Here is a 15,366-nt window from a genome sequence, read left to right on the forward strand (position 1 = left end):
ACTAAAATGCGACACGAGCCATTTTATAACGAAGAGACCAATTGTGTCCTATTCTCATAGTTCTTTAACGCAAAGTGTTTGAAATGCCAATATTTCACTATCCAGAGTAGGTTTCAACTCGGTGACCAATAAAGATGTCATAATATGTTAAATTTGCAAGATTATTCTTCCTTGCTGTCGAAAAGATGCAAAAAGGTAGCCTTTAGGCCACTGGGATATCTTACTCCATTATTCAGGAGGATAATATGATAGAAAGAAAAGATCACTTTAGTCGCCTTTTGTGGTGCAATGGTATACCAAGTACAATTATAACGACTAACAACTACAGGGCAGCTAAAATGAATGAATTAGGGTTGATGGTGTCTGTGCATACTGAAGCAGGAGAGTTGATTAGCTGATCACAAATATTTTACATGGATGCCGCACCAAGTCTTCATTTGAAATCTAACGTGACAGACACTGTCCTCCAAAGATTCTGTTTCATATATTAAACTCGTAAAACTGCACGTATACTTTTTGGAGGGCATAGATTTTGCTTATATTAAAGTTGTATGTGCCGTAATGTTCATACTCACAAGTCAAGCTTTGATATGTTATTCACCACTAAGTAAAACTATCAAAATTTTGAGAACTATCAGTTAACTGCATAACTTGCTATATATAGGTTTTATAAATTCAACTAAAAGTTGAACAAAATGGCAGTAAAATGGGTTTTCATGGTCAAATTAACAAAACAAATTGTGGTTTACAATATAATGTCACATTTTACAGTAATATTAGTAATTATAATGTGACGTCTTCAGACATGTTTTCATCCAAACATACAAAAAGCATAAAAATTGAAGTAAAAAGTATACAGTATATAAAATGCATTGATGCAAATTGTCTTTAAAGCATCAAACATGTTTACCCATGCCTTTGAATGATTTTCATAATGCAATTCGTGAAAACTTTTTCAATAGATTACTGAAGACAAAATATGAAAAATTTAAGCTATTTCTGGAACAAATACCTTTAACAAATCAACAGGACTCTTTTTACGACATTGCTCCTCGTTTCAAATAAGCTTTTTGGACATATTTGAAACAAGCCATTTTCTCCAATACTGTACTTGTCACGAAATAAGAGAAACTGACATAAAACGAAAATACACTTAATACTTCAAGCTCGATCATAAGAAGATAAATAACGTCTGTGAACGAGATTGGAAGGGACATACGGTATCATGTGATCGGATTGGGTTTTTTTCTGTTATAAATCCTCTCCGTTCAAGCAATTATTGACCAGGAAGACTACCCTTATTAGACACAATACCATACGTCCATTGAGATAAATACCACATATAACTTTATAGTGAATTACTTTGTTTTGCATGAAACTTGAATATGTATAGTTATTGGGGATATATGATATCGGATTGTATACGTCGCGTTCTTTGTCTAGTAGGATATCTTGAGGTTTACCTAAATGATTACATCCATAAATATTCTATACATGAAAAGCGAAACTGCTGCGTCTGTATGTGCTATTCCATGATATTGAACAGACTGGGCAGTTAGTGTTGGTTTCAGATGCTGATTTACGTCTGCTCTTACTTGTGGATATTTTGTGCGGCTAGATTGATATTGGAATGTTATATTTAGTGATCGCTAGATAGAATAGTAAGAAGATTTTCTCCGTGCGCTGATCATTATAGATATTCAATACCAATTTTGTTGGCCACAATATTCAGATATTTACAGTCCTTTTTATTGATCTTTGAACATGATCACATAGCGAAAGAGTAAAAGAATTATTCCTCTCTTTGGGGTGAGGCAGGAGATCTGAACCCGAGGGGTAAGATTCTTAAGTTGTCAAACACGAGGTTGTGCCGGGTGTTTGACAGCTTATATTAATAATCGTATCTCCAGGACTGAGATCTCCTGTCTTACCCCAAAAAGGATGAATGATTCCTTTTCTCGTATCCTATGTTAAGGTGATATTCGGTACCCGTAGTTAAATACTAACCCAATAGATAATAAGAACTCGCTGAGCAGTTGAATATGAAGATATTCATTGCAATCTGGGTGGATGAGTACGGAGAAATTAAGTGTCTTCTGAGTAGACGAATATATTGATAGTCAATATTCACAAGGTTAGTAAGTATCGTAATGTTTAGTGTCTGTTAAGTAGATGAGGATGGGAATGATTCTAGCTAGGTAAAGTTGGTGAGCACGGAAATAGTCGACTGGTACGGAAATACTTGCGAAGGGTATTTAGCACACGCTATGCTATTATGTACATTTAGCTGGAGGGGATGAGTATATGGGTATCCAGTGCCTGCTAACTAGATGAGCATTGACACGTTCAGTTCCTGCTAGATAACGTTGATGAACACGGATATATTCAGTGCCAAATTGTTAGATCAGTACGAAAATACAAAGTGTCTACTGAACTATATTCAGTGTCCTTTTCTTTGCTTCTTTGATGAGAGGCGATATTTAGTGCCCGCCATGAAGTACATTAGGTGCCTGCTAGGTCGATGAGAATGGAGTTATTCAGTGCCCGCTAGTTTGACGAGTGCATAGATATTCCTAGATCATAAGGTTAATGTTATATTGAGTAGGTTCCCGGTCAGGTTGATACGGCTATGAATAGTAATGAACTTAATATGTGAGCGGGATAGAATCCTCATGTTATTCACTCTGGATACATGTCGTTATTTTCCTATAGATTTCCATACCAAAAACACACAGCCTCACACTAAAATACTAAAGACGCAATCGCTCGTGTGTATTCTTGTTATATTTGTACATCGCTATGCAGCCTACAGCAATCTGGTAAAACCAAATGATGCCAAGTCCTGAGAGTAATAATCATATTCCATTAAAGTTTTACAAAGTCTTATTTTTAACCATTCGAAGAAGCACTGTTCAGTTGCCATTGATCGAGGTTCTCGAGCCGCGCTGATTAATCAACTGCTTATTGTGATTTGATTATTACAGTGTGCAGCAATGCAAGCTAGATATGTTCGTTAATGCTGCTGTGAAGTGCTCCTCTATGCATGCAAGAGATACAAAAACCCGCTCAACAATTGATTAAACAACAAGTGTAAATTAGTTTGATACCTTCGCAATCGATCGGTTTGACGAGAGAGCATAATTTCATTTTCATCAATACCTCGGATTTAAACATCCTATACTTGAGAAAGAATACGCATATGTTTTTATACCTTTTATTTTGTTAATGTTTGTTCTGTGTAACACAAAACTCTGTGTAAATAGCACTAAAGTTATTACTAAGAAGAAGCTCTGGGCATGATAACGAATTTTAATATATTTGACACTTGATACAGTTATCAGAATAATGACTTTTTCGCCTATAAAATATAAGGCCATTAAACGTCACAACCCTGTATAAATTTCTGTGATTAGTAAGTTTTTGTGTTTTAGAAGACCTTGTTTTAAAGACCAGAATTTGTTATTAGATAAACGACGATTTGGGCAGTAAATAAATGGGTTTGATTTTACTTCCTTAGATATCGTATCAACATTTTAAGCCATATAAGGTTGGCCTCCCATGTCAGCTGCTTCAATTCATGTGATGATTGTTTGTTTTGGGAGACTGTGGTATGTTCGTTTTATGCCTTCATTTAATAGATGCGTTTATTATATATTTTATAGTGCTATATCACTGAAGCGTACCTTGTATTTATTGTATACATATGTACCTGTTCAAGTTGTAATACTTTATTATAGACAGCAAACATGATTTATCCTTACTATACTGTCTCAGTCGGAGGTCATTACATCGTCAACCATTGATGTCGTTCCATTCAGGATTGCTCTTATTTATAAGGCCACGATACACCTCTCCTGCTGTTTTTTTGCTAATGCACATGTTTTGACGAAAAACTTGAATATCTATTAGTCGGGCTATTTTTCTCCGGACTTCATGTCCTATTGTTTTACCAAGCAAAGGCTAACATCGGCATGAAATAGTACGAATAATCAGTACTAATGTATTAATGTATGTCTGCATCGGTTTAGAAACAAATGGTCAATATTGCGAGTGTACAGTTACAGGTAAACACGTGTAATCATGATAGATTAAGTCTGGCGAATATAGGCTGTAGATGCTTTAGCAAGACAGGTAAACATGTGAAGATAAGAATTTGATATCTACTGTATGTGTGATGTTTCTCATTAAGCTCCAGTGATTCATCAAATTACTCTGATTGTGATGCAGGTCTACTTTTCAGAGATAATGACACTTTGTTCTGTGCATGATTTTTTGCAAAGTGTATTTTCTCCCTGGCAGAATTGATTAACCACAACTTCTTAACAAGTTACTACGACATTTTACAACCAATGATTATGGGTATTAGAGTTTAGGTATCTATTCGTTTATTTATGACTGGAGATAACAATAGGCCATTGACATCCATATCGATCCACCGATTGAATTTCTCCAACTTGTCTGCACGTTATGTAATTCGAATAGAGCAAACCACAGTTGCGATAACGTAGCTTTATAATGACAGACAGACGTTGTGATATGTAGCTGCCATGCTGTATCTTAAGTTCGTGTACAAGCCACAAAAGAATAGAAAGATATTTATTTCTTAACACGTCAGAATAATTTCGTCATCTTTCAATATGATGAATACTCTTTAAAGATCCAGTTTCTTTTGAGAATGGGTGATAATCGACAAGCATACATATAATTGATGACAAGGCACAGAAGAGCAGAACACTTAGAACGTGAGAAATTACGGAGATCAAGAAAACTCCAGCAAGGATGAAAGGGAACAACAAGTGATCAACAAGATTACAAGATGTATATGAAACGTACATGAACGGTGAATTTGACATGTACTCTTCCGTGTCGCATTACTAGTTTCGTGTCTCCAGAAAAGTTTCTGAGAAAAATAATGCTGGCTTGCGCAGATTTAGAATCGCAGTCTCTTGCTCAAGTAGAGCAAACACGCGCCAGACGTGTTTTGCCAAGGTCGTGCATGCCATCATGTACAGCTACGGTTACGAACTGGACGTCTTAACCTACTTGACTGTAGCAATAGGGGACATTTACATGAAAGATCCAATGACCCCACCATGTCTGGTGTGCAGTAGGTTCTGATCTAGACGGGATTGTGGTATACAATCAGCACTCCAATACACAAACACTATCGAACGCTTTAAATCAATGGAATGTGGTGTGAGCCGAAGTGGCGGGAAATGTTCGGGAGATGTCGTCTGTCAGTATACCCCAGCATCGTCATTGATTGAGTAGAGGGTGCACGGACTGCGGTAAGTTTCTTACATCATTTACAGACTTCATACACACAATGTTGAAATAATGTCCATATTTGTGATGGATGTTCGGGAGTTTGTGATATAGATAACGTTATACAATCTCTATTATACAATTCTTTGATGAAATGGTAGCGATGCATGGAAATGGTTTTAACACGAGAGAAAAAGGCTGGATTTGCGGTGAAAATGTTGCATAAAATCAATATAAGCTGTGTATGCATGTCCCATGCCTGACAATCTATTTGTTAGGCGCGCGTCATTTATCGTCTGCCCGGGGGTAAGCGATAAAAGATACTCTGTGTAACAGGTCTTCCCTCAGGGAGAGGACCTGCTCCCGGAACATTCTCTTACAGGTCGAGACCGACTCTCTCCCCGCAGAATCCCTATTTGAAATAGAACCGTGTGTATAGCAATTCTACCCCCGGGGTAGCAAAAACATAACATGTTATTCAGCTAGTTTTATGACTACGGTGTGATCGCGAGATAAGGACAAACATTTTTCATCACTCTATTAAATCATAACTCTCAACTATGACGATGACGAAGTGTCGGAAATTACTGTCTTCTACAAACAGATAAATTGCAGTGATATGAGTTCGTAGTACAAACACGGGCCGAGACCGTTCGAGGGTTGGTCAGCTACCTGTGAAATAGCCGTAGGAGGTTGATAAGCTGGGGCATCGACCTGAAATAAATGTAAATTGTCATTTGTGGCTTATCACTTCATGATATAACGACTGCAGATCATTATTTAAGCGATTTTAAATCCCTTGTGATCACGATGACTGCTAAACAATATAATTTAAAACTTTCTGGTGTATTAACTTGATTAACATTAAGTTAAAGTTCTCGAGCAACACAACAACAGACTTAAATGACTTTTTTCATTTTCTTTTACTTAGTTTGATATTTATTTTGATTGGAATTATGTCCAGAATACCATGCGGAATGAAGTGTCAAGAATTGCAATGTCAATAATTATGTTTACAATGGAGCTTTCCGAAATTACGTCGACATGGTAGACGTCGCCATAGTAATCATTATAAATCCTCATGCATACATCGTCGTTCTGTGTCCCCATCACCATCATGTATTACATTATGTTGTTATGACAATTATTTCCGTTTCCTGTGAGAACCAATGAATTGTATGACCTAACATGATAGCACTTATGTGAACATCCAATGACGACATCATATAAATGGTACTTTTTACATCTATACTTATTTTTCATCTATTGTATGCTATAAAATCTACCTACCACCATTGTCTTCTTGTATCACGGACATGCTATAACGAAAGGTCGTGCTACCTGTCTGTGGGCGGAAATTATCTCAGATCATATGCAATGTGATATTTTTTTTCCATTTTGAGTGAAAAATTCCATCTTCAAAGCTTTCGTTATCTCCCTAGTCTTTGGATTTGTGTTTTCTTATCTAAAGAAATGAGAATTATGACTCTTTACTCATACATTCACTATAAACGACATTTCGTTTTGCTTTCTGGTCGTCAGCATTTACCAGTATGATCAATGGTTATGATCTATTTGGTGTGTCTTGTTGTAGCCACGGTAACTGTCCGTAGGACGTTACATATACTGTAGAAAACGACATGATCATTCTGCCAACAAATTAATTAGTTATCCCATACCTCAGACGCCGGATGATGTAGAAACGCTCTCTAACATGTTTCTGTAAACATACTGACCAGAATCTCTCCTCATTTTGACATTCCCAAAAATCTATTGAAGCGTTGTTACTGATTTAAAAATTAATATCCCGACATCAGGTGTCTTTTCAATTGTGTGAAAAGGAGTAAATAAGTTCAATTCGAATACTGTATCCGAAAGATAGAGATGTCACTGTCATCCTGCAATTGAGCAAAATATAATTATTTCAATATAGACTGTCTTTGGCGCGTTGCACAATCATTGTTTCATCCACCTCTCAGGAAGTATTAATTTCATCTATAGAAATGTGGACCACGAACTGAAACGCTCCTTTAATCCTTTAATACATAAACAAATCTACATGAATGGATTTAATGTTTGAATATCAATATTGAATTATTGATTATTTTTATAGTATCGATTATGGTGAGAGATTGAGAATTCCAACGCATTTAATAAAGCCAACGTGGCAATCGAGGAAGAGTTATGACCACAAATCCGAATTCATCGAGCCAAACAACTTTTCTTGCTTAATTTCACTTTCGGATAAAAGAGTCGAGTCTATGTATTAGTTGAAATGGTTCGTGATAAAAGCATTTTTCCAAGTCATAAAGATTATCTTCTGCCATGGGTGATATAACTATTCACTTATGAATAATTAACATCTTTATTGCTGTAGCTAGTGTCTATACATGAACATGTATTTATTGAGTATGTCATAATTCAATATTCATAGAACCATTTCTTCGTATCGAATTTGGATTTATCCCCTGACCTGCTTTGTCGATAAAATATGAAAATTCTAGGAGGATGATTAAAATATGAATAGCGTTGACGCATCAAAACGAGTGTATTGTAATTGGGCTGACATAACCGAGTTTCGATCCGGGCATTCAATATCATATCGACACAGGATGCCATACCGGAAGTTGATAATGGAGAGCCAAGAAATACAATAAATACGACAATTCATTGGCTGGAGCTCAATAGGGAGCTCAGTCGGTCTTTGCCAGAGGTAGAATTCGTGTAGGTCTAACATACACACATGTGTGACATTAAAGTCCCATCTGTAAATAATCCTAAATGATAGCAATGAGCTCTTCAAACACAATTTAGATAACGCTCCCAACATAAAGCGGTTAGGGATACACATATATACCTCAAGGTACATAGGTAAAGATATCAGATAATTCTCTTGGATATATACTATTTTTACAACATTGTACGCATAAACATAACTAACACAACAATATCGGTGTCATCGAAATATGTCGTGGACGTTTGATGCGGAAGTCATTCCAGGTATGTAACGTTTCCCTATGGGGCTGTGTTAGAGGGGATTTAAAGGGATCAATAATTAGTTTGTATCCCCTTTCATAGGTATGACTGCGCAGAATTGATCTTGAATTAATCCCCTACTCAGCCGATCGAACAGGTAGCTCAGATTCCGGGTCTCGTGGACTAAGGGCAGTTATTATCAGACAATGCCAGTGCGTAGATTGACCGAGAACTATGGTTTGTTAACAGTAAATTTCATACAATGTTATTTCGGAAAGATATATCTAGATTTAGCACAGGCAGTGGCTATGTTAGTCATCTCCAACTATGTATCTTTAGAAACATAACGTTTAATTTTCATATACCTTCGCAGTAGTTTGTTATATGTCGGATCGATAATCATGAAGACATTTGCTTATTAATGACAAACCAGCCGTTTAGATTTTCTCTTTGTGTCACAATTGACGTATTGAGATCTATTAACTTACACCTGGCCACAGTTCTCCTTGTTCAGCAAATTCCTTGGTTAAATACTTGCCATTTACAATCAATTTAGTATATATATCATTTATCTAAGGCCATTTCCTGTATGTAATACGTTGCGTTTGTGAATATGCTTGAAGCTGTGTTGTATTCTTGTTATGCCTCGTTGTGTAATAGTAGAAGTAATGCCCAGTCGCCAACGACACCAAATGACACACGTTTTATCCGGCTGCATTACGCAAACAATTGGCAAACCAGTTGCCCCACTTCTTTGATAGAAATGTCGCCCTTAAATGACATTGCCGATGGTCTGTACAAGATAAAAGTCAATAGATGAATGGAACATCCTAACAAAAGAGTTTAAAAAACACAACTGTCATGTGAAATCCATCAATAGAAAAAAGAGCAGATTCGTACAGATATCCGTAACGAGATAGAGTAGCTGCATTGTGAAGAACACCGGTTAAGGTTCCCTCTTGCCACGGCTGCTTGTTCTCGATTAGCTCGTCTGTCTTCACTAAGGTAATTACATTAGGATCGAATTCCTGCGTATTAACACCTCGGAAAAAAACAATTAATGCAATTCAGTTCTTCTTTGGTTTGTCTTCTATTAATTAAGTGGAATTCAGACTAAAGCCGCTCGTTCATCTTCCGCTATTACCAACAAACCACCGATCGCATAAACAAAACCAAACTTTAATATCACTGTGATGCCTCTTACAATTGGTCTTTGATAATTCATTTTTGTATGAAATTACAAACTATCCTCTCAGCAGTTGGTTCCCATGGAAACGGGAATGTTTGTTTTAATTTACACGTCACTTGCAACTACGCTTTGTGTGTAAACCATATATTCGAAAGACTTAGTTTCGCTACTCCAGGAAAATTACACTGGCTTAATCCATGAAACAACATGGATAATATGAAAAACGTTCTCTTTTAAGAACAAATAGATTTATTGAAAATATCCATTAAACCTGCAGCTTACGATGTCATGATGAAAACGGTAAGTCTAGCTTAATGCACATCTTATATTTACAGTAACAACGCATTTGTCGAAGCTTCACACCAACATATCTTATCGAAAGACATTCAAAGTTTCTGTATCAAAGTCAAAGCATATTTGCAGATATATAATCATAAAAAGGATAACAAAGACAGGTTGGATAGAAAACCTTAATGACTATATTGCTGAATATCAAAAATCTAAGTAATGTAAGTACTGCCTTACTGTAATCAAACAAATAAACAAAAAAAAACAAAGATAGGCAAAAATTCATAATAATAGCTTTAATGATTCCAGGACGGCCCCCACTGTAGGCGATATGTTGCGTATGAATGTCTGTATGTACAAATGTATTGTGTGGACATCCGTATGGTGTCTCCCTGCAATAGAGGAACTCTTACTTTATACAACTTAACTTCCCTCACCACCACCATATAAATAAACGCTTCGTGTCTTTTGGAGACAAACTCCTGCCATAGTGTTTTCAGAATTATTGGCGAAATAGTTGTTACCAGTTCTATATCCTCAATTCCGCATCACTGCGAAAGGCATGCAATGGAATCATGAATAATGAAATAGCGCTGTAAGTCTCAGTGGTATATATTGTCGATAAAACTTCATAGGACAGTGCATATGCGCCCTATAGAATTATTTCCTCTACTGTTTGTTGCACGAGTATATATTCAACATAAAATATGACTTCCCTTACTTTTCTGTTCGTCCCTGCCCTTGAAGTATTAAGGTGTTAGACCCATGCTACCTGCTGTTGTCTCCTTTGACGAAGACTAGACATGATACATATTTCATTATTTTAACAAATAATTATATCCTCTCTAAACTCTTTTATGACGCCACAGGGTGATGTGTCATGAACGAACAACCATATTTGATAATAAAAATGGCAGTGTCTACAGATGTGTGTGGATTAGTGATAGCTTGTAAAAGCTGGAGTCGACGTGTTCAGCATAAAGCGAGTGGTGCGACTAGTGCACCGGTTTCCAGTATGGTATGATCGGATGGGATACACTGTTCGGTATCTTTGACAATATGAGTCAGGGAGTGAAATGGCATTTTAAAATGGACAAGACTTTCGACATCGCACGGGGACAAAACAAACACAAACATACAGCAGCCTGATCGTACCTAAAACATCACATAGGAGGGGCCTTATGCGAAAACGCATTGCCTATTAAATGAGTGCATATGTTCATTAAGATTATCCTTATGTCCGCTATTCCCTGCATGTGTGCCTAAATGTTGGCCTAGTAACATTTTACAAATGCTTCATTTGCGGAAAGTTTATAATGTTATCAATGTCTTGACGTCTCATGTAACATCCATGCATGCAATGTAGAGCACACATGGGAAGCCGTCCTGAAATGACCTTGGCTGTAATAAGACGTTTAAAGTCTAATAAACCCAATCAAACATGCCATGTGGCTATGGATGCCCCTATACGATGATGAATAAATAGGCCTAGGCTCATCTTCCTAGTATGTGGGTATATATACATGCCCAATATAATATTACTAATTAGTATGCTTTCGTGCATGTTGTGTAGGTTATATACGCCTTTACGAGCACTATTACTACCACAACTCTTGTTCCATAAATATCAGATTTTATTTGGCCAGGCCATATGAGTCCTGCTAAAGGTGGTGATTCTACGACAGACATATGGGGCCAAGATGTTGTGACTTCCGACAAAATCAATCTCCAAAATGACAACCAACAGGCGTGTATCGCGTTCATTCTCCCCATCGGTGGATACTGATAAATTGCCATTTAAGCAAACAGACCTGAAACACATCACGGCAAGGCAGATGAAGTGAGAGGCGGGTTGAGATTGTATTGATGAATTAATAGAGATAGGAGAAGATAGAGACACGAAGACACATACATGTATAATATGACGCGATAGAGACACATACAGTTGATGAGAAGGATACCAATGTAGAGACATGAAGGCACATACATTTATGTTTTGGTTTAGTGGCAGATTGGACTCGACAAACAAGCCATATAAGAACGGTCTCTCCTGTATAAATGCAATATGTCAACGTTTGTATAGTTTGGGAGGCTGTAGTATATCCGTGTTGTGTATCTTTGTAATGGTGGAGCTCTCCTTTTTTATATTGGGGTATTTAGCTGAAGTACGACACCGAATAGCAGACTCATATACACACCGCACACATGGGAGACCGTCCTAACATGACCCTGTCTGTTAATATGACGTAAATTAATCAAACAAACAGTAAAGAGACAACGAACGAAACAGTCTTACCGCACTCGCTATGCTAAACGTTAAGTAGGAAGTACTAGGAACAAAGCAATTAACACTTTCCCCCATAGAAGCGAACGTTCAACCCAATGCCAAAGGTAAGGCGGTGACAAGGTAGACATTAGGAAAAAGAGAAACTATACATCTGAACCTAAATCGCTATTGATGGCCGCACAATAGTTTTACCTTTGATCCTAATATTGTTTCCATCGTTCGTATATGATAGAAGATGACTTATACACACATACACTCAGAGAGTGAACTAATGAACGTAATGACAGGTTCAGCAATAAAAATAACTTTAGTCTTAAAGTGTATGCAATGTTGTCTAAGGACAGCTTTCACAGTTGGCGTTCACACATAGCAGGTGTTTGTATTTATTAGTGTGAGATCGAGTTACATGATATAACAATTATTGTGAAAACGAGAAACGTTCCAGGAAACGTGAAAAACCGTCAAATAATTTGCCATTTACGATCTTGCAATTATGTGTAATGCTCATGTATAAAAGTGTGTGTTTCGAAACGTAGTGGCATAATGGACCATAATGAGGTTATCTAAATAATAAATGCACAGATATATATATTAAAGGTACATAATAGTATGCTTATATATAGAGATTTATGATGTTAGAAACGTAACGTATAAAGAATGACAGGACTATTGAATTCGATAAGAATGAATGACAAGTGTAGCAACTCTAAAGAAACTTATATAAGGTATTATTTTTTTTTATTTTTTTTTTTTACATACATGAACAGAAAGGCTCTCATACTAATTTCCATATATTATCATTCATGTACCCTCAAACTTGCATACTCTTTCTTTATTAAAGAGTCATTTAGCATACTTTTTTCAGAACTATTTAATTATTTCATTCCACAAATGTTTATATAAATATATTTATGATAAATCTATTGCTCTTCTTATCTCGAGTTTCTGATTATAAGTTGAAAAAGCCATATAAACATTAGATCCAAATGCTAATTGTAAGTACTGTATTTATAGATAATTATAAATGAAAACTTCACAATTTGAAGACAAATTTTGGTACTTGTGCTTTTTCTTTCGTTTGCGTTTTCGTTAAAAAGCACTTTGTATGAAGATTTAATTTGCGAACTTTACCGGTTTTGAAATATTTTTTCGGCGATTTATTTTCGCGGTTTTTGATCGCACGTGAAAAATTTATTTATAGAAAAGATTTATTAACAAAGTAGTGATCACATTCACTATCTATTCATTTTCCATAAAGAGAATAACAAGATTGGAGATACAGTGACAACTTTTGATGCGAGGACAAAAATGTCAATATATAAATTTAAACATATACTGGCAAAGAATTTTAAAGATACACCGGGTTATAAAATGCCATAACAAACAAGCAGGTATCAATATTTCAATAAATGTCTAGAAAATACATAACAATTTCGTTCATACGTGCTTTACATACACGTGTTTAAAAATTCATTAAATATATTTATTAAAATTTTTATATCTAATGGCAGATGATATGACAAACATTCCTCACTACACTCGAATGACCGGGGAGATGTACAGAAAAAAAACAGCTGTTAGATTCTTCATGGCGTTTGAACTGAATATCAAGATAAAAAATGGATATAGTGATTGGCATAAAGAGACGGATACAAACATATATCACACGAATGCTGCTATATGAACATATATAATTCATAGGGGAAGTCTTTTCGATGTAAAGACGCATTAAACCTGATAATATATATATATAATGTTACCATCAGTAATAATAAAAATCGCTTTCAAAAGTACTGCTCATACAGATATCAATGAATATTATACACCGTGGAATTAGGACAAACAGCATGTAACCGACTCTTGAAAGGTTAGAACCAAAACCATACGGTGTCGTCTGATTCAGTCAACAGGCGATGGGTTCTATGTAAATGACCACCGATGGAATCCCGTCTTTTCGCCTTTTAATGACGTTCGGTGTAACGAGCCCCCTGTGCTTGTTTATCAACGTGTTACACAAACAGATAGAGGCTGCTATAGAATATAAGGGCAAGTCTCTCACAGCAAATTACTGTCACCCGAGGTGCGGTCTTGTCACCGGCGCTCCGCTAGTCTATAACGCCGCTGTATTATTACACATATTTAAATATATACATGTTAAAATATATCGATCATGCTCCACTACAAAATCTATTTGTCTTTTTCTTATTTCAGAAAATCAATTTGTCAATGATTGTTGGGTTTTGGGAACAGAAGAGGCTGGTGGAGTGTCATAGTGAGCCTGGTGTCGGCACAGTACGTTAATTACTGGCAGATACTGTGCGGCTGCCGGTGACACTGGATTGTCCACTGCCATAACGATCCGGCCAAATATCATTGTCCACCTTCCCAAGTAGGGACGAACAGGAGTTGAATATCGCCGTCTCTATTTTGTGTATAAACCAGACAGAGGGAATATCTTCTGGATCCACCCAGCGTTTACAGGACGGAGGAACAGTTTGGAAGAGACAAACAGATTCCTATTTGGAAGTACTATTCGTTAGGATATGAATTGTGACCTTTATAGACTATTGGTGAACGGTTTGTTCTAGTCACAGCATAAAAACGTCGAAGTAAACCCCGCATTCATCATCATTTTGGTGTAATACACGTGTTCAGATGGTGAAAATTCAAAGTAACTGGTGTTAAAAACACGTCAACAAATTCTGTGTAGAACGTCACGGTGTCAAATACATGTTCATTGGGATAGCACAACAAAATAGCAACACTGGAAACGTTCCCTCGAGAAATGGCCGCATCTGGGAGGGCGGTGCGGTCGAATTCTAAAAGTACAGGCATGAATGTCGACATGACAGAGGTTTGGCAACCGCGGGAAAAGGTAAGCCTAATATTGCATTCACATGGTGATATGTTGCCATACGCTGTTACTACATTATAGCCAATTACAATATATAGACATTCACACACCTGTATACCTGTATATAGGGGAAAACATTGTATATGTGTGAAACTGTCCTTAAATGACCCTAGTTGAGCCGAATAATCCAAACCAACCTATGTCGCAAAGAATGAACTTTATTTTAGTATTGCCGTATATTGCAATACGTTGTTTTGATATATCACCTCTGTCAAAACCCTTTCCTTGCTACTGGAACAGGTTTGATGCTTGTTGTTTATCATCTATTTAACACCTTCGTTATATTTAATACTTTCAATGAGAAAGCAATGTTAAATGCGACAAGAAGACATAATACGAATAACCGCAGTCTCCCAAAACAAACATTCATAACATCAATGTCAGCACAAGACATGCTTGGGAAGCTGTTCCTAAATGGAAGGTTGGTTGATTTGACTGATTAATGTC

At 36.5% G+C, this 15,366-nt stretch overlaps 1 protein-coding gene across 1 annotated transcript in view; it reads left to right on the forward strand.

Annotated features, from left to right (window-relative positions):
* The first annotated feature begins 4,992 nt into the window (after positions 1–4,992).
* The window catches only part of LOC138325205 (GTP-binding protein Di-Ras2-like), a 64,225-nt gene continuing 53,851 nt past the window's right edge, over positions 4,993–15,366 (forward strand). The window contains exons 1-2 of the mRNA XM_069270693.1: positions 4,993–5,288; positions 14,217–14,880. Coding sequence (XP_069126794.1) covers positions 14,791–14,880 — 90 coding nt within the window. The 5' untranslated portion in view covers positions 4,993–5,288; positions 14,217–14,790. The remainder of the gene's footprint in view (positions 5,289–14,216; positions 14,881–15,366) is intronic.

The sequence above is a fragment of the Argopecten irradians genome, chromosome 6 (genome assembly GCF_041381155.1).
Source record: "Argopecten irradians isolate NY chromosome 6, Ai_NY, whole genome shotgun sequence".
NCBI classification, from domain to species: domain Eukaryota; kingdom Metazoa; phylum Mollusca; class Bivalvia; order Pectinida; family Pectinidae; genus Argopecten; species Argopecten irradians.